At 48.7% G+C, this 19,075-nt stretch overlaps 1 protein-coding gene across 1 annotated transcript in view; it reads left to right on the forward strand.

Moving 5' to 3' along the window:
• TRMU (tRNA mitochondrial 2-thiouridylase) overlaps window positions 1–18,619 on the forward strand; it is a 167,364-nt gene extending 148,745 nt beyond the window's left edge. The window contains exon 11 of the mRNA XM_063927108.1: window positions 17,879–18,619. Within this exon, the coding sequence (XP_063783178.1) occupies window positions 17,879–18,004 (126 nt within the window). The 3' untranslated portion in view covers window positions 18,005–18,619. The remainder of the gene's footprint in view (window positions 1–17,878) is intronic.
• The last annotated feature ends 456 nt before the right edge of the window (window positions 18,620–19,075 follow it).

Here is a 19,075-nt window from a genome sequence, read left to right on the forward strand (position 1 = left end):
AATAAGCCTTCGAACACCTTCTTCAGAGGTGGTCGTGCCAAAGGAAAGAAACCCGCTCCCGCAGGTTCCCAGACCCAGAAGCCCGCTTCTGATACCCCTAAGCCCTCCACATGACGGTGGACAGCTAGGCCTGGAGGAAGGTCAGGTGGGGGCGAGACTCAGGCAGTTCAGCCACGTCTGGGTGTCGTCGGGTCTGGACCTCTGGGTTCTGGATATAGTGTCCAGGGGATACAAACTGGAGTTTCAAGTGCCCCCACCTCACCAATTCTTCAAGTCAGGCTTACCAGCTCTGCTGGCGGACAGGACAATTCTTCTGGAGGCCATCAGGAAATTGGTGGTGTCAGAGGTAATTGTTCAGGTGCCTCTTCAGCAACGGAACAAAGGTTATTATTCGAACCTTTTTGTGGTACCGAAACCGGATGGTTCGGAACGGCCTATTCTAAATTTAAAATCTTTGAACCCTTATCTCAAGGAGTTCAAATTCAAGATGGAATCTCTGAGAGCTGTCATTTCAGGGCTGTCGGAGGGGGAGTTCCTGGTGTCCCTGGACTTCAAGGATGCATACCTACACATTCCAATTTGGGCGCCGCATCAAGCTTATCTCAGGTTTGCGCTGATGGACGATCACTATCAGTTCTAGGCGCTGCCGTTTGGCCTCTCAACACCACCAAGGTGATGACAAAGATGATGGTTCTCCTCCGCAAACAGGGGGTGAACATAATTCCATATCTGGACGATCTCCTGATCAAGGCATCATCCAGGGAGAGAATGTTGCGGTCCATCGCACTCACGACACAGCTGCTCAGGAAGCGCGGTTGGATCCTGAATCTTCCAAAGTCTCATCTGGAGCCAACAAGGCGGCTGTCTTTCCTGGGAATGATCCTCGACACGGAAGTGCAGAGGGTATTTCTCCCGGCGGAGAAAGCGTTGGTGATTCAAACAATGGTCCGGGATGTCCTACGGCCTACCCGGGTATCGGTTCATCAATGCATACGCCTTCTGGGGAAGATGGTTGACGCCTACGAGGCTCTGCAGTATGGCAGGTTTCATGCTTAACCTTTTCAACTGGACCTCTTGGACCAGTGGTCGGGCTCTCACCTACACATGCACAAGAGTATACGCCTGTCTCCGAAAGCCAGGATTTCACTCCTCTGGTGGCTGCAACTTCCACACCTTCTGGAAGGGCGAAGGTTCGGGATACAAGACTGGATCCTTTTGACCACAGATGCAAGTGTAAGAGGTTGGGAGCGGTCGCTCTGGGGGAAACCTTTCAAGGACGATGGTCGGATCAAGAGTCACTTCTCCCAATAAACATCCTGGAACTCAGGGCCGTTTACAACACCCTTTTACAAGCAGCACACCTTCTACAGGATCGGGCTGTTCAGGTGCAGTCGGACAACGTGACCACAGTGGCCTACATAAACCGACAAGGCGGAACGAAGAGCAGAGCTGCTATGGCAGAGGTGTCAAAGATCCTCATCTGGGCAGACAGGCACGCGGTGGCGATGTCGGCAATCTTCATTCCGGGCGTAGACAACTGGGAAGCAGACTTCCTCAGCAGACACGATCTCCATCCAGGGGAGTGAGGCCTCCATCTGGAGGTGTTCGAGGAGGTAACCGGTTGGTGGGGGGTTCCTCACATAGACATGATGGCCTCCCGCCTCAACAAGAAGCTACGGAGGTACTGTTCCAGGTCAAGAGGCCCACAGGCAGTGGCGGTGGACGCACTGGTAACACCTTGGGTGTTCAGGTCAGTGTATGTGTTCCCTCCACTTCCTCTGATACCAAGGGTTCTTCAACTCGTGAGAAGAACGAAGGTTCTGGCAATCCTCATTGCTCCGGACTGGCCAAGGAGGGCTTGGTACGCGGACCTGCTGGATCTTCTGCTGGAAGATCCACGGCCTTTACCTCTTCGGGAGGATCTGCTTCTGCAGGGGCCGTTCGCTTATCAAGACTTACCGCGGCTTCGTTTGACGGCATGGCGGTTGAACGCCAGATCTTAGCTCGGAAGGGTATCCCGAATGAGGTCATTCCTACCCTGATACAGGCCAGGAAGGGGGTAACGTCTAAGCATTACCATCACATTTGGAAGAAATATGTTTCTTTGTGTGAGGCCAAGAAGTTTCCGGCGGTGGAGTTTCAACATGGTCGTTTTCTCCTTTTTCTGCAGGCAGGGGTGGATATGGGGCTGAGACTGGTCTCCATCAAGGTCCAGATCTCTGCTTTGTCCATCTTCTTCCAAAAACAATTGGCTGTTCTTCCGGAGGTTCAGACCTTTTTGAAAGGGGTTCTGCACATCCAGCCTCCCTTTGTGGCACCTACGGCTCCATGGGATCTGGATGTGGTGTTGCAGTTCCTACAATCTGCTTGGTTTGAGCCTCTACAGGAGGCTGATCTCAAGTTTCTCACGTGGAAGGCGGTCACCTAGTTGGCCTTGGCTTCTTCGCGACGCGTGTCGGAATTGGAGGCTTTATCTTGTTAAAGACCCTATCTGATCTTCCATGAAGACAGGGCAGAACTTAGGACTCGTCCACAGTTCCTACCTAAGATTGTGTCGGCTTTCCACATCAACCAGCCTATTGTGGTGCCAGTGGCTACTGACTCCTCAATTACTTCAAAGGACTTGGATGTAGTGAGGACTTTGAAGATTTATGTGAAGAGGACGGCTCGTCATAGGAAAAGTGACTCTCTGTTTGTCCTCTATGATCCAAAGAAAATTGGATGTCCTGCTTCTAAGCAGTCGATTTCACGCTGGATCAGGTTCAGTATCCAGCATGCTTATTTCACGGCAGGATTGTCGCGTCCGAAATCTGTAAAGGCCCACTCTACTCATAAAGTGGGTTCTTCCTGGGCGGCTCCCCGGGGTGTCTCGGCGATACAACTCTGCCAAGCAGCTACTTGGTCTGGGTCGAACACGTTTGCCAAGTTTTACAAGTTCGATACTTTGGCCTCTGAGGACCTCAAGTTTGGTCAGGCAGTGTTGCAGGAGCCTCCGCGCTCTGCCTCCCGTACTGGGAGCTTTGGTACATCCCCATGGTACTAATATGGACCCCAGCATCCTCTAGGAAAGTAGGATTTTGGTTACCTACCGGTAAATCCTTTTCTCGTAGTCCGTAGGGGATGCTGGGCGCCCGCCCAGCGCTTCGTTTCCTGCATTGGTTTTATAGTTCAGTGTTACCTGGTTCCTAGGTAAGTTCTGCGTTATTTACGGTTTCAGCTGTTGCTGAGTTGTTCCGGCATGTTGGCCGGATTTTCATGTTTGTGTGAGCTGGTATAAATCTCGCCACTATCTGTGTAATTCCTTCTCTCGAAGTATGTCGTCTCCTCGGGCACAGTTTCTAGACTGAGTCTGGTAGGAGGGGCATAGAGGGAGGAGCCAGCCCACACTATTAAACTCTTAAAGTGCCAATGGCTCCTGGTGGACCCGTCTCTACCCCATGGTACTAATATGGACCCCAGCATCCTCTACGGACTACGAGAAAAAGATTTACCAGTAGGTGACCAAAATCCTATTTTTAATCTATAAGCTATATGGAGACTTTTGCCAGTATCAGTGTAACTCCGGCGCCATTGGAGGGGGCAGAGCTACATCAGAGCGGGACCTGAGGCGTTTTGGCGCCTTCCTCTGCTTACTGCAGCCATTCTCAGCACACACAGTGCTTCCTGACTCCTCTGCCACGCTGGATACCTGGTGCAGGGTGTAGCAAAGGTGGAGAGCCGCTTGTGTACACTATCTGGGTCCCTTTAAAACAGGATTTGTTAGTGTTTTCTGTAATATAGTGAGCTGACAGCCTCACTGGGGCTGTACAGCTACGGGTGTGCTAGTATCCTTCTCTCTGTGTCTCCTCTCACATACAGTAGGACAGGCTTACAATATAACGGTCTGTGTGTATAGTGTATGTTATTGTGCTTACTGTGAAACATGGGTAAACACAAGCTGTGCAGTGTATGCCACACCAGATTATCTCCATTATATACTGATTCTGATTACTGTGAAAAGTGCAGCCAATCTTCACAAATCAGTGAAAGGGCTGGGGGAGAGGGTCCAGATCCCCACTGGTTAGGGTCTCTTAAAACTATGATGTCAGATATTTCATCCCAGCTCACTGCTAATGTACAGAAGACTCAGCTACTACAACAAGCTGTTGCAGATTTAGCTGCTAGGGCAGATACAGCACAGCCCCCCCCCCCCCCCCCCCTCATATGCAGGTCCACAGAAGCGTGGGTTACCTGCTCTACTCTCTGATACAGATGATGATATACAGGAGGATGCGGATGACTTGGATCCCGTTAGTGGGGATCCCGATTCTGCTCAGGGTATTGAACCCCTAATTCTGGCTATGTGGGACGTGTTAAAGCTCCCTCTAGAGGACGCTGCGTCACAGCAGTCGTTTTTCTTTATACAAAACATGCCTAATGTCTCTTTCCCTGATTCTACAGAGTTAGATGACCTATTCAAACTGGCCTGGGAAAATCCAGACAAAAAATTCCAAAAAGATTTGCGCACTTTCCCATTTGTTGCTGAAGGTAGAAAATTTTGGGAGGAACCCCCTGGGGTTGATGTATCAGTCTCTCGCCTGTCCATAAAGGCGGTGCTGTCTGCCCCGGGCTCCTTTACCATGAAGGATCCTGGGGATAGGAAGATAGAGAATACACTCAAATCTATTTACATGGCAGCAGGTGTATCACAAAGGCCGGTTATTGCGGGTTGCTGGATGACCTATTCCATTCATTCCTGGGCCACTCAAAATCAGGGGGGCCTCTCTGGCGATATGCCCTTGGTCACTATGGTGACCCTCCTAAAACACATTCAGGACACTACACGGGTCCTTGTGATGGGGAACATTATTGCTAGGACTTCTGCCATGGCAATGTCAGCACGCACGGCCTTGTGGTTGTGTTAGTGGATTGCGGACACAGAATCCAAACATAGTGTGGAATCCCTCCCCTTGGATTTTTGGGGTTGAATTGGATACCTGGATTTCCAAAGTTACAGCTGGGAAATCCACGTTTCTCCCCTCTGGGGCCCCGCCGGCGAGACACGCCTACCCGGGGCCATCTGTCTAGTCCTTTCGGTCTCACGGATTTCGATCTAAGGCTAGAGGTGCCTCCAGTGCGACTAGAGGCACCAGAGGTAAGTCCAGAAAGCCTGCAAGCACTAGCTCTCAGGACCAGTCCACCGCTTCTGCTTCCGCCAAGACCTCAGCATGACGGTGCCCACCCACCCCGAGGCGATCTCGAGGTGGAAGCACGACTGCGTCACTGCAGCCGCGTCAGAGACTTCCTGCCAGGATACCTGGGTCAGAAATCTTGTTTCTCAAGGCTACAAGCTGGAGTTCGACAGTACTCCTCCCCAACAATTTTTCAAATCAAGCTTACCAGCTTTGGAAGATATGCAAGTTACGTTGCAACAGGCCATCCAAAAGTTGGTCCAGTCCCACGTCATTGTTCCAATACGCAACGCAGGAAGGGGTTTTACTCTAACCTGTTTGTGGTGCTGAAACTGGACGGTTCGGTAAGACCCATTTTGAATCTAAAATCCTTATTTTAAAGTCTTCATGTTCAAAATGGAATCCCTGCGAACAGTGATTGCGGGCCTGGAAGAATGGGAATTCATGGTCTCCTTGGATAGCAAGGATGCCTTCCTCCATATTCCAATTTGGCCGCCTCATCAGGTGTACCTGCGGTTTGCCCTGCTGGACAATCACTTCCAATTCCAGGCACTGCCCTTCGGCCTGTCTACAGCCCCGAGGGTATTCACGAAGGTGATGGTGGAGATGATGTTCCAACTCCGGGTTCAGGGGGTCAATGTTGTCCCTTACCTGGATGATCTTCTGATAAAAGCAAGATCCAGGGTGCTTTTATTGCTTCATATCGATCGCACTATCCAACTTCTGTCACACCATGGGTGGATTCTCAACTTACGGAAGTCCCACCTGGAGCCAACTCAGAGGCTCCTGTTCCTGGGGATGTTGTTGGATACTGTGGCCCAGAAGGTGTTCCTACCTGAGGACAAGGCAAGAACACTTCAGGAGATGGTCCGCATGGTGCTCTGACCTACTCGAGTGTCCATCCATCTTTGCATAAGATTGTTGGGAAAAATGGTCGCCTCACACTCTCACCGAGTGAGAATATTGACATTTAGCATTTTAACCACTTAACTAACAAATATTTTTTCCAAAAACTGCTCAGAAATTGTCATATTCTTTCTTATGATTGAATTACGTTAAGAACATTTAAAGATTGTCCAAAGCAATTTTGTCAATTTAAAAAAACAAATGTATATATTTTTGAAACATTGATGACTATTGATCGGAACATCGTGACCATTGTGACTTCCGTTTCTCGGCTTCAGATCCTCTCCGCAGCACCTCGGGAAGGTGAGGGGCTGGGAAAGGTGTGGTTGCGGCTTTTTTTTTAACATTTTCCCCAGCGGCTGCTAGTGTCTGCAGCCACTAGGTTGGGGATGCTGCTGGGCTGACCGATCAACAAGAAAGCTGCCGCACAGTGAGCTTTTTGACTGGTCATATCAGATGAGACCATGTCAGGGAAAGCCCAGCCTGGTGTGGTCGCATCTGATACGACCATGCAGGCAAGTGTTTACAGAGTACATATATGAGATCCTCATTTACTCATAAAGTTGTATATGTTGTTTGAAGGGTATGGTGGAACCCCTAGAGCATAGGTTCTCAAAGTCGGTCATCAGGACCCCACACAGTGCATGTTTTGCAGGTAACCCAGCAGGTGCACAGGTGTATAAATTTCTCACTGACACATTTTAAAATGTCCACAGGTGGAGCTAATTATTTCACTTGTGATTCTGTGAGGAGACCTGCAAAACATGCACTGCGTGGGGTCCTGAGGACCGACTTTGAAAACCTGTGCCCTAGAGGATCTTGTGATTGTTGCTTCTTTCTGCGCACCAGTTGGATTTTGGTATTATTTATTTATTCAATTGTTATCCGTTCTTTGTATAGATAAACATAATAAAGAGTGGGCTTCTTAATGGCAGAGTAGAAAATACAAGTTCCTGCAATAATAAACACAGAAAAAGATCACCCCTTTGACACTTTCTACATCAGTTTCTTAACTCATTAAATTATATATATATATATATATATATATATATATATATATAATCCATAGACAAAAAAGTTTTACATGTCCCATTAAGGCTTCACAATCTGAAATTTTTAAAAACTTCTGAATTTCTACCACTCTTACTCAAAAAAGCAATGAAATTCCAATCATTAAGACTAACATCTTAATGGACGTGTTCCTTGTGCAATACAGATATGGTATGCCATCACAGCCTGTGGGTAAGTGCAGATTCTGCACTCTCACAGAGTGAGAGTGCTGTCACTCACACAATGGTGGAGCTGCTAATTAACAGATTTGTGTTTCCATTAGATATGCAACTGAAGGTCTGAGCAGTTATGTGGCTGACCCATCCCACTCGGTCTCTCCCACTGAATTACCACAATCATTTCACTGGTTTCCAACACCCTTCTCCATACATCCATTGCATTCAGTAAATACATTCACCTCGCAGAAACATCTTGCGTAATTGCTAAAACTTTCATATACTGTCTATAAATCTACACCTTCTTCCCTATATACCTCCATGCTGCTCTATCTTCCCCAATCCCTACTGCTGTGTGTTCTCCAATCTGTGCTAGTCTATGTTTCCTCATCTGCACCAATCGGTCTTTCCCTTTCCGCACAGCCCTTTCTTTCCGCATCCATGCTGCTGTTTCCTCCCATAGGCCTCGCTGTCTTCCCCTCATCCATGCTGCTGTCTTACCCTCATCCACGTCACTGTCTCCCCCATGTCTGTGTCACTCTGCCCCACACTAACAGTGCCACTTTGTCTACCCCAATCCACGCCACTGTTTTACACCCATCTGCGTTGCTTTGTCCCCCCTCCCTATGAGCTGCTTAGTCTTTACCCCTGTCCATGCCTTTCTGTCCCCACCATTCCTGCCACTCTGTCTCCTCCACCCCATCCACACAGTCTTACTCCATCTGCAGCTCGTTCTTTTGCTCAGACCTCCAGTTGCATAGACTGCATGTGTGTATTCCAATGAGCACACAAATCTGTTAATTAGCAGCTCCACTATTTTGTGAGTGACAGCAATCTCACTCTGAGTGCTGTCTATAGAGTTTCATAGCTTTTTAAAAAGTATGTTTTGAACAGCACAGCCAGGTATGCATCCCTAAACCAGCCCCAGACCGCTCTGCCTGATTTAGTAATGGAAAATAGGAGTAAAAAAAAAAAAATCAGCATGGGGATACCGTTTTCCAAAAACTAGCACCAGACTGAATCAGCGAGGGTGGTAATGCCATAGGAAGGGGACACTCGGTGTGGGGTTTTCTCTCCGTTACATTAACCAGCCTTAAAACTGGTCATCCCAGGGCTGTAAATGGGCTTCCCCCTCCTGAGCACCCCTGGTGGTGTTTGGGTTCATGGTACCTTAACAGGTAGCCTATAGATCTAAGTATTCCAGCCCTAGCATGCCGGCACTTGGAGAACCACAAGTGCTAGTATGGCCGGGCATAAAAGGCCCATTTGCACCTGTAGTCCGCATGTCAAAAAATATAAAAATAAAGACAAGACACAGAATTTTATAATTTCTCTTACGTCCTAGAGGATGCTGGGGTCCATGTTAGTACCATGGGGTATAGACGGGTCCACCAGGAGCCATGGGTACCTCAAGAGATTAATAGTGTCGGCTGGCTCCTCCCTCCATGCCCCTCCCACCAGACTCAGTTTAGAAAATGTGCCCGGAGAAGCCGGTCACAGCTAGGGGAGCTCTTAGGAGTTTTCTTGTTTTTTTGTTTGTTTTAATAGAGCATTAGGTTCCGGAAGGCTGCTGGCAACAGCCTTCCTACTTAGGGGGGGGGGGGGAGTAGGAACCAACTCTTGAAGTTACTGGTTCTCTATCTCCGCTGACAGAACACTGAGCTCCTGAGGGTGCTGATCGCAAGCCTACGAGGCGACCGCTCATTCCCGCAGCACGGCCACCACCCCCTAACAGAGCCAGAAGATAGAATGTGGTGAGTACAGCGCCGGCGGGTATGGCGGCACAATGGTGGGAGCACAGCTCTGACAGGCTGCGCTCCATGAAGGCTCAGCAACACACAGTGTAGGCGCTTCGAGGGGCATCCTGGACCAGCGCGATCACCCTAAACTGGTAAAAGCAGCTAACGGGCTAATCCCGCTGTTAGCATATAAGACCTCTGGCCAGTATAATCAAATTGTGGGGGAAGCCGTGCGCCATTATAGGGGACGGGGCTTCTCCTCAGAGCGGATCCAGCACTCACCAGCGCCATTTTCTCCCTGCAGACATAGGAAGCAAGACGCTGACAGGTAGCGCTGCCCTCCACATAACTCCAGTTATCCTCTGTGGTACCATGGTGTTATAGACAGGGGGAGTGTGTTGTTAGTACTAACTAACCTATTAAGGTTGGCTAGTCCACGCCAGGCTTTCATCATAATAACTGCCCACAGGGGCGCTGTGTGGCTGGCTCCTTATACTCTGTGACTCTGGGGGAAACTGTATCTGACATTTTCCTGTCTGTGTGTAAGTGTGTATATCCCACATTACAATGTCCAAGGACTCTGAGTGTTTATCTTCTCCTGAGGAGTCTATTCCATGTACTCAGGACTGTAATATACTGTCTCAGCCTTCCGAATCCGAACCCGCATGGGTAGATTCTTTAAGGGGAATGATATCCCAGATGTCTACAAGGATGTCACATATGGAGAAAGAGACACAGTTTTTGAGGAAATCTGTGGAGGGTTTGCAGTATTTGGCCCCCACTAATTTGTCAAAAACCCCACCTACATACCCACAAAAGCGTACACTTGCCCAGATAATGCAAGCAGACAATGATACCGACTCTGATACAGGGAACGGTGATGGGGATATGCGGGGGGGGGGGGGGGAGGTGCATCCCTTGCTAAAGGGGTGCAACTAATGATTGAAGCCATTAGGGAGGTTTTGCACATTACTGAGAAGGTACCTGAGCAGGTGGAGGAATCTTATTTTACAAAAAGTAAGAAATCCTTGCTTACCTTCCCGGTTTCCAAGGAGTTAAACTCTTTGTTTGAAAAATCCTGGGAAAACCCAGAGGAAAAAATTCCAGCTCCCAAAAAGGGTTCTCATTGCTTTCCCTTTTCCTGAGGAGGACAGAAAAAAATGGGGAAAACCCCCTATAGTTGACGCTTCTGCATCTAGGTTGTCAAAAAAGGTGGTTTTACCTGTCCCTGGTTCAACCGCTTTAAAAGAGCCGGCTGACCGCAAGATTGAGACTACATTCAAATCACTATACACAGCTACTGGCGTAGCTTTAAGGCCCACTATTGCTTGTGCGTGGATTTCTAAAGCCATAGTAAAATGGTCAGGCACATTGTTAGAGGACTTGGATACTATGGATAGGTGTGACATTGATTTGTTCTTGCATCACATACAGGATTCTGCAGGGTTCATGGTGGAGGCCACGAAGGATCTTGGCATGCTGAATGCACGAGCTATTTCTATGGCGGTCTCGGCGCGCAGAGGACTTTGGCTACGCCAATGGACTGCGGATGCAGAATCTAAGAGAAGCGTGGAGAACCTACCCTTCACAGGTTAGGCTCTGTTTGGGGACACACTGGATGCGTGGATCTCCACGGCAACTGCGGGTAAGTCAACCTTTTTTCCCTCCGCAGCACCACCGGCTAGGAAATCTTATCCTTCCTTACAATGCAGTCCTTTCGGACTGCAAAATTTTAAAAATCCAAACCCCAGCCCACCTTCTTTAGAGGAGGTTGGGGAAAGTCCAGAAAACCTGCACCATCAGGTTCCCAGGAATAGAAACCAGGTTCTGCTTCCTCAAAATCTTCAGCATGACGGTGGACCTCCCAGCCTGGAGGTCGGGCAGGTGGGAGCGAGACTAAAAGCTTTCAGTCACGTTTGGGCGTCATCATGCCTAGACCCCTGGGTAAAGGATATTGTTGCCCAGGGATACAGACTGGAGTTTCAAGAACTCCCACCTCACAGATTCTTCAAATCAGGCTTACCAGCTTCGCTGACAGAAAGTGCCATCCTACAGGAAGCCATTCAAAAATTGGTTCAAATGGATGTCATTGTTCCAGTTCCACTTCATCTACAGCACAAGGGTTATTACTCAAACCTGTTTGTGTTACAGAAACCGGACGGTTCGGTAAGGCCAATATTAAATCTAAAGTCATTGAACCCCTACTTGATGGAATTCAAATTCAAGATGGAGTCTCTGAGAGCGGTGATCTCAGGTCTAGAGGAGGGGAATTCCTAGTATCCCTGGATATCAAGGATGCGTACCTTCACATTCCGATCTGGCCGTCTCACCATGCATATCTAAGATTTGCACTGCTGGACTGTCACTATCAGTTCCAGGCACTGCCATTTGGCCTCTCCACAGCACCAAGGGTGTTCACCAAGGTCATGGGTGGAGATGATGCTACTCCTCCGCAGACAGGGATTGAACATTATTCCATATCAGACGATCTGCTGATAAAAGCATCTTTCAAGGAGAAGTTGTTGCAGAGTATTGCTCTCTCAACTCGACTACTCCAGGATCATGGGTGGATCCTGTACCTTCCAAAGTCACATTTAGAGCCGACAAGGAGACTGTCCTTCCTGGGGATGATACTCAACACGGAAGTGCAGAGGGTGTTTCTACCGGTGGAGAAAGCGTTGGTGATCCAATCAATGGTCCGGGAAGTCCTGAAGCCAGCCCGTAATCGGTTCATCAGTGCATTATCCTTCTGGGGAAGATGGTAACATCCTATGAGGCTCTTTAGTACGGAAGATTCCATGCGAGGTTCTTCCATCTGGATATCCTAGACAAATGGTCGGGATCACATCTTCACATGCACCAACGGATACGCCCGTCACCGAAAGCCAGAATTTCACTCCTATGTTGGCTGCAAGCTTCTCACCTACTTGAAGGCCGCAGGTTTGGGATTCAGAATTGGATCCTTCTAACCACGGATTCAAGTCTCAGAGGTTGGGGAGCAGTCACCCAAGGGGAAAACTTCCAAGGAAAGTGGTCCAGTCAGGAATCTCTCCTTCCAATAAACGTCCTGGAACTGAGGGCCATTTACAATGGCCTTCTACAAGCGGCACATCTTCTGCAAGATCAAGCCATTCAGGATCAGTCGGACAATGTCACAGCGGTGTCCTACATAAACAGGCAAGGCGGAACGAAGAGCAGAGCTGCAATGTCAGAGGTAACAAGAATCATCCTCTAGGCAGAAAAGCACGCGGTGGCATTGTCAGCAATCTTCATTCTGGCAGTGGACAACTGGGAAGCGGACTTCCTCAGCAGACACGATCTCCATCCAGGAGAATGGGGACTCCACCCGGAGGTGTTTGCAGAAGTAACAAGCCGATAGGGTGTACCTTAAATAGACATGATGGCCTCTCGCCTCAACAAGAAGCTTCGGAGGTACTGTTCCAGGTCGAGAGACCCGCCATCAGTGGCAGTGGACGCACTGGTAACTCCTTGGACGTACTAGTCAGTGTATGTGTTCCCTCCACTTCCACTCATCCCAAGGATTCTCAAGCTCATAAAGAGAACAGTTGAGGCGATCCTAAATGCTCCGGACTGGCCAAGAAGGGCTTGGTACGTGGATCTTCTGGAATTACTGCTGGAGGATCCGAGGCCTCTTCCTCTTCGTGAGGACCTTCCCCAACAGGGGCCGCTCGCCTATCAAGACTTAACGCGGCATGGAGGTTGAACGCCAGATCATAGCTCGGAAGGGCATTCCGAAAAAGGTCATTCCTACCCTGATATACAGGCTGGGAAGGGAGTAACGTCAAAACGTTACCATCGGATTTGGAAAGAGTATGTGTCTTGGTGTGAATCCAAGAAGTTTCCTACGGTGGAGTTTCTCCTCTTTCTGCAAGCAGGTGTGGATGTCGGCCTACGCTTGGGCTCCATAAAGTTTCAGATTTCGGCCTTGTCCAATTTCTTCCAGAAACAATTGGCTGCTCTTCCTGAAGTTCAGACATTCTTGAAAGGGGTTCTGCATATTCAACCACCATTTGTGCCGCCTATGGCACCTTGGGATCTTAATGTGGTACTGCAGTTCCTGCAATCAGATTGATTCGAGCCTTTACAGGACGTGGACGTCAAGTTTCTTACTTGGAAAGGGGACACACTGTTGGCTTTGGCGTCTGCTAGACGTGTGTCGGAATTGGGGGCTTTGTCATGCAAGAGCCCCTAATTGATTTTCTATGAGAATAGAGCTGAGCTCAGAACGCATCAGCAATTTCTTCCGAAGGTTGTGTCAGCCTTTCATATCAACCAACCTATTGTGGTGCCAGTGGTTACTGACTCCTCAATTACCTCAAAGTCCTAGGATGTTTGAGGGCTTTGAAAATATATGTGAAGAGAACTTCTCGTCACAGGAAGTCGGATGCTCTGTTTGACCTTTATGATCCCAACAAGGTTGGGTGTCCTGCTTCTAAGCAGACAGTTTCTCGCTGGATCAGGTTTACTGTCCAGCATGCTTATTCTACAGCAGGCTTGCCGTGTCCAAAATCTGTTAAGGCCTACTCTACTCGTAAAGTGGGTTCTTCCTGGGTAGCTGCCCGGGGTGTCTCGGCTTTACAGCTTTGCCGAGCAGCAACTTGGTCAGGGTTGAACATGTTTGCTAAGTTCTACAAGTTCGATACTTTGGCCTCTGAGGACCCAATGTTTGGTCAATCTGTTCTGCAGGAATCTCAGCACTCTCCCTCTGTACTGGGAACTTTGGTACATCCCCATGGTACTAAAATGGACCCCAGCATCCTCTAGGACGTAAGAGAAAATATGATTTTAATTACCTAACGGTAAATCCTTTTCTCGTAGTCCGTAGAGTATGCTGGGCGCCCGCCCAGTGCTTCGTATTCCTGCTTTGTTACTTGGTTCAGTTTGTTGGTTCAGCCGTTGCTGAATTGTTCCGAGTTGGTTAGCTTGGCTTTCCTTTTGTTGTACGTGTGAGCTGGAGTGAATCTCACCACTACTGTATCTGTGTATTTCCTTCTCTCTAAGTATGTCCGTCTCCTCGGGCACAGTTTCTGGACTGAGTCTGGTGGGAGGGGCATGGAGGGAGGAGCCAGCCCACACTATTAATCTCTTGAGGTGCCCATGGCTCCTGGTGGACCCGTCTAATCCCCATGGTACTTAAATGGACCCCAGCATCCTCTACCGTCTACGAGAAAAGGATTTACTGGTAGGTAATTAAAATCCTATTTTTTTATCCTACACCTTCACAGGTGGAGCAGCATCCTTCAAGTTCTTTTGCATGGCCATCACTCCCTCAGGGCTTCCGGCATCTTCACCTGGAGGGCTGTGTCCTTTAAGCTCTTTTGCTTTGCCGCTGTCCATATAGGACTTCCTCTTTGTCTTTACTTGGGGGGCAGTAGCCTTTTAGCTCTTTGGCATAGTTGCTGCTTATCCAGAACATCCTAACTGTCTTCTTAGCTCCACCTCCACTGTGAGACTGTATGTCCCTGCATCATGCTGGCTAATTTAAGCAAAGGGAGCAGTTTGACATCTTTGAAACTCAAGATGGTCATGGCAAGCCTATCATGGCTCATTGTGGCCATCTTGAATTTCAAAGATGGTGCCATGAGTGAGCCAAAAAAGGGTCGCAGCGCCATTTTTGAAATGGGCTAGGTGTCTTGTCAAGAGTAGCTTCGCATGGTAAAGGCCACTGATTGGCTGGTGGCCCTCCAAGCTCAAGAAACCATATGTGTGCAGGAATGTGTTCAGGTTGAGGGGTAGTGTAGGACAGAAGTATGTGCAGGGAGAGCATGTAGGACAGCAGTGTGTGCAGGAAGGGGGTGCAGGGTGAGGTCTAGTGTAAGAGAGCAGTGTATGCAGTGAATGGGTGCGGGTTTAGAGGTAGTGTAGGAGAGCAGAGTTTGCTGGAAGGGGGTGCAGGGTGAGTATAGGAGAGCAGTGTGTGAGGGGAGCGGGTGCCTGGTGAAGACTAGTGTAGGAGAGCAGTGTGAGCTGGAAGGGGTTGCAGGGTGAGGGATAGTGTAGAAGAGCAGTGTGCTCAGTTGGAAGAGGTTGAGGAGTAGTGTAGGAGTGCAGTGTGTGCAGGCTGAGGAGTAGTATAGAAGAGCAGTGTGTGTGGGGAAGGGGTGCAGGCTGAGTGCTAGTGTAGGAGAGCAGTATGTACAGGAGAGTAGTGTAGAATAGCAGTGGATGGTGCATGGTGTAGAGCAATGTAGGAGAGCAGTGTGTACGGGAGGGAGTGCAGGGTGAGAGGTAATGCAGGAGAGCAGTGTGTAAAGGAAAGGGAGCAGGATGAGGGCTAGTGTAGGAGAGCAGTGTGTGCTGGGCGAGTAGTGTAGGAGAGCAGTGTGCGCGGGGATGGGGTGCAGGCAGAAAGGTAGTGGGGAGGAGGGGGCGCATGGTGAGGATTAATGTAGGAGAGTAGTGTGCGCGTAGAGGAGATGCACGGTGAAGACTAGTGTAGGACAGCAGCATGTGCTGCAAGAGTGTGCAGGGTAAAGACTATTATAGGTGAGTAGTGTGTGCAGTGAAGGGGTGCTGGGTGAGAGGTAGTATAGCTGAGCAATGTGTTCATAGAGGGGGTGCCGAACGGGTGGGCGCACTGAACGGAGAGCGCAGAGTGAAAGTGGGGGGCACAATGGGCATAGTAGAGTGGTGGTGGGGCTGAATGGGGGGCACAGTGCGGGCGGGGGATGGGATAGAGCAGAGGGATGGGGGGTGAGAGAGCAAAGTGGGGTGAGGGCAGAACGGGGGGACCAGAGCAGGCAGGGAGGGGCTGTAGGATGGGGAGAGCAGGGTTGGATGCAGAGTGGGAGGCTTCTTACTGTATGCTTTCACCCCTCAAGCCTCTTATTGCTGCCTCCATATCATCATATCTCTTTACCAGTTCTACCAAACACGCACTGCTCCCAATACACCTGAATGTAGGTCCGGTGTTTGGCTCAATAGCTCCCCAGGGCTGTTCTGTGCCGGTAGAGCCGAGTCGGGAGGAGGTAGAGAACTGGGAGAGCAAAGCAGGCAGGGGCAAAGGACAGCCAGAGCTGAGCGGGGGGAAGAGGAAAAAAGAGCAGAGGAAGGAGGAACACAGTACCTGGGGAGGGTGCAGAGGGGAAGGACCTGGGGACATGAGGGGGGCAGAGAGGAGGGACACATGACTTGGGGACATGAGATGGATGAGGGACACAGGACCTGGGGGATGTGACACAGGACATGGGCACATGAGAAAGGGGAGGTAGTGACACAGGACATGGGCACCTGAGGTGCGGGGCAGGGGTTGAGGTATATAGGTCATGGGACATGAGAGGGAGGGGAAGATGCAGGACGTACGCATGAGAGGAGGAGATAACACAGAACTGGGGGACATGAGAGGGAGATGAGGGACCCAGGACATTGGGGTGTGACAGGTCATGTACACGAGGGCGAGGAGGGATACAGGACCTTGAGACATGGGAGGGTGAAACAGTACCTGGGGACATGGGTGGAGGGAGTGATGCAGGATCTGTAGGGTGACACACGACCTGAATACATGAGGGGGAATGGGTGACACAGTACCGGAGACATGAGTGGGAGGAAGTGCCATAGGACATGGCTACAAGAGGGGGGAGGAGGGACACAGGACCTGGAGACATGGACGGGGTAACACAGGAACTGGGGACATTGGGGAGGATGGGATACAGGATCAAGCTTTGTACATGCTGGGCGGGGGTAAGTCTCCTCTCATCTCGGATTCGTTTATCTTCTTCTGCCCAGCGACTGTAGCTCTTATCCTGCACTGGGGGTGACCGTTCTGGTCAGGCATGGTTTGGCAGTAACCGGGTGATGAGGACAGGAGCAGACAGCGCCGGCCAGAGAGCAGAACGAGGACACCGGGCAGACAGCGAGTGAGAGAAGCCGCATCCGTCGTGCACCCTGTATTGCTGCTGCCAGTATATTGCAAAGTAAGAAGATGTGGCAGCAAGGAGTCAGTGAAGAAATAAGGAGATGTACCTTCCCTCCTGATGCTTTAGTGGTATGAGATATCAAGTTCCGGAGTCAGGAGGGAAGGTAGGAGATATCATGCTCCGGTGTCAGGAGGGAAAGTAGGAGATATGGCAGGACAGAGTTGGAGCTTTTATCTCCCTCTAAATCAATCAACTAAAGATAAGGGATGAATATTTTGTTTATATTAGCATATGGTATTTGCACAATGTATAAATGCTCTAAGCACTTGCCAGAACAGAAGCTACAGTATGTACAACTAATATAATTTTTACATTTCTTAAGGGTGTGTATACACAAACTCATATGCATTGAAATAAAAATATGCGTTAACCTTATTTCAGTAGCTGCAATGGTTTTAGTTATTGGAAAACCTAAAGGGCCTAATACAGAGTTGGAAGTAAAGTGGGTTTATATTGCTCAAAAAATGTGCATGGGTAAAATGTGTATATTTGCCTGTATAGGTCATCGTCAGCACCTCCAACAGGCATAAATGCCGGCTATCAAAACTGGAATTGAGAGCGAGTATACTCCGCTTTGGTCTCCTCAGTCCTGAGTGCAAATGCGAGTGTAGTGCTTATGACTCTGCAGTTACCATACTTGCATGCCCAGTGTGAAATCACGCCAGATGTGCATATTGGCATACAGTCATCTCTGCATCAGTCCCAAAATGCGGGCCCTTAAAATCACACATGCAGAACACTGCATAAAAGTGCTACCTACATACAGCAGGTTTGTGTGCTGTGGAACCTTATAGGTTTGTTCTGAAGTAATCAGATTTTGGTGTCTGGATCAATTGCATTTATGTACATTACCAGCCTTCAATTTGACAACTCCTGTTTGTTTTTTATTTGTCTGCCAGTTTGCGGTCTTCTACAAAGGAGAGGAATGCCTTGGAAGTGGTAAAATTGTCAGACTGGGACCGTCGTTGTACTCCTTACAGCTGGGCCAGAAGAGCATGGAATCGGCATCAAATTTATCGACATAGTGTGTTAAGGATGTAAATCTGTTATGCCAAAGCTTTCTTGGCTGATTGGAAGAGTTCAGTGAGATATTAGCCAGCAAATGGCACACACCACCTCTGCCTTAATTAAAGAACAAGTACGTACAAACACTGACTGGGATTCTACCTTGGAGGCCTTCTATGCACAATACTGGATTGTTCTGTGTTACAGACAATGTGTAAACCTGCAAATCTCATAGACCATATCTTTTCCAGAGCATAATAACTGCAGTTTAATTTTTCAATTATTTAAAACTGTTAAAGTCCAAACGTTTTTAGAAAAAAAAATATGGATATTTATATTATGTGTTGTAGTCTATGTTCGTTAGTTTGTTTTATTTTACAAAGTAGTGATATTGTAGAAGTTATCCGCTTTTAGACAACACTTTCTCATGTGTAGCAAATAGGTTTGTGGCCCCTCTTATCTTTTGCCATCAATTCAGTATTCAGTGTACATCATGCATACCTTTACAATACAGTTGTATGGGAAATCCATCCACCCCCTTTGCATATATATGGGGTGAAGTTTAATAAAAACATGAAAATGTGCTATTTTCATGTAGTGGTGACACAAACATTAAACTTTCCACTTAACATGAATAGTTTGTAGAATGTGATCTCCATTTGCAATGTGTATGTCCAGTTTCTGCTTTTGTTATTGGCAAAAAAAACCCTATACAATGCCATACTTTCAGTCTACCAGCCCCAAGAGCAGGATTTCACCCTTCAACAATGAACCATGCAACTACCGATGGACTGATTTATTTTCATTTACAAATCTTTTTCTCTAACGTCCTAGAGGATGCTGGGGACTCCGTAAGGACCATGGGGATAGACGGGCTCCGCAGGAGACATGGGCACTTTAAGAAAAAATGTAGTTCCTGGTGTGCACTGGCTCCTCCCTCTATGCCCCTCCTCCAGTCCTCAGTTTGATACTGTGCCCAGACGAGCTGGGTGCTTTTCAGTGAGCTCTCCTGAGTTTACTGATAGAAAGTATTTTGTTAGGTTTTTTATTTTCAGGGAGCTCTGCTGGCAACAGACTCCCTGCATCGTGGG

Source organism: Pseudophryne corroboree, chromosome 6 (assembly GCF_028390025.1).
Source record: "Pseudophryne corroboree isolate aPseCor3 chromosome 6, aPseCor3.hap2, whole genome shotgun sequence".
NCBI classification, from domain to species: domain Eukaryota; kingdom Metazoa; phylum Chordata; class Amphibia; order Anura; family Myobatrachidae; genus Pseudophryne; species Pseudophryne corroboree.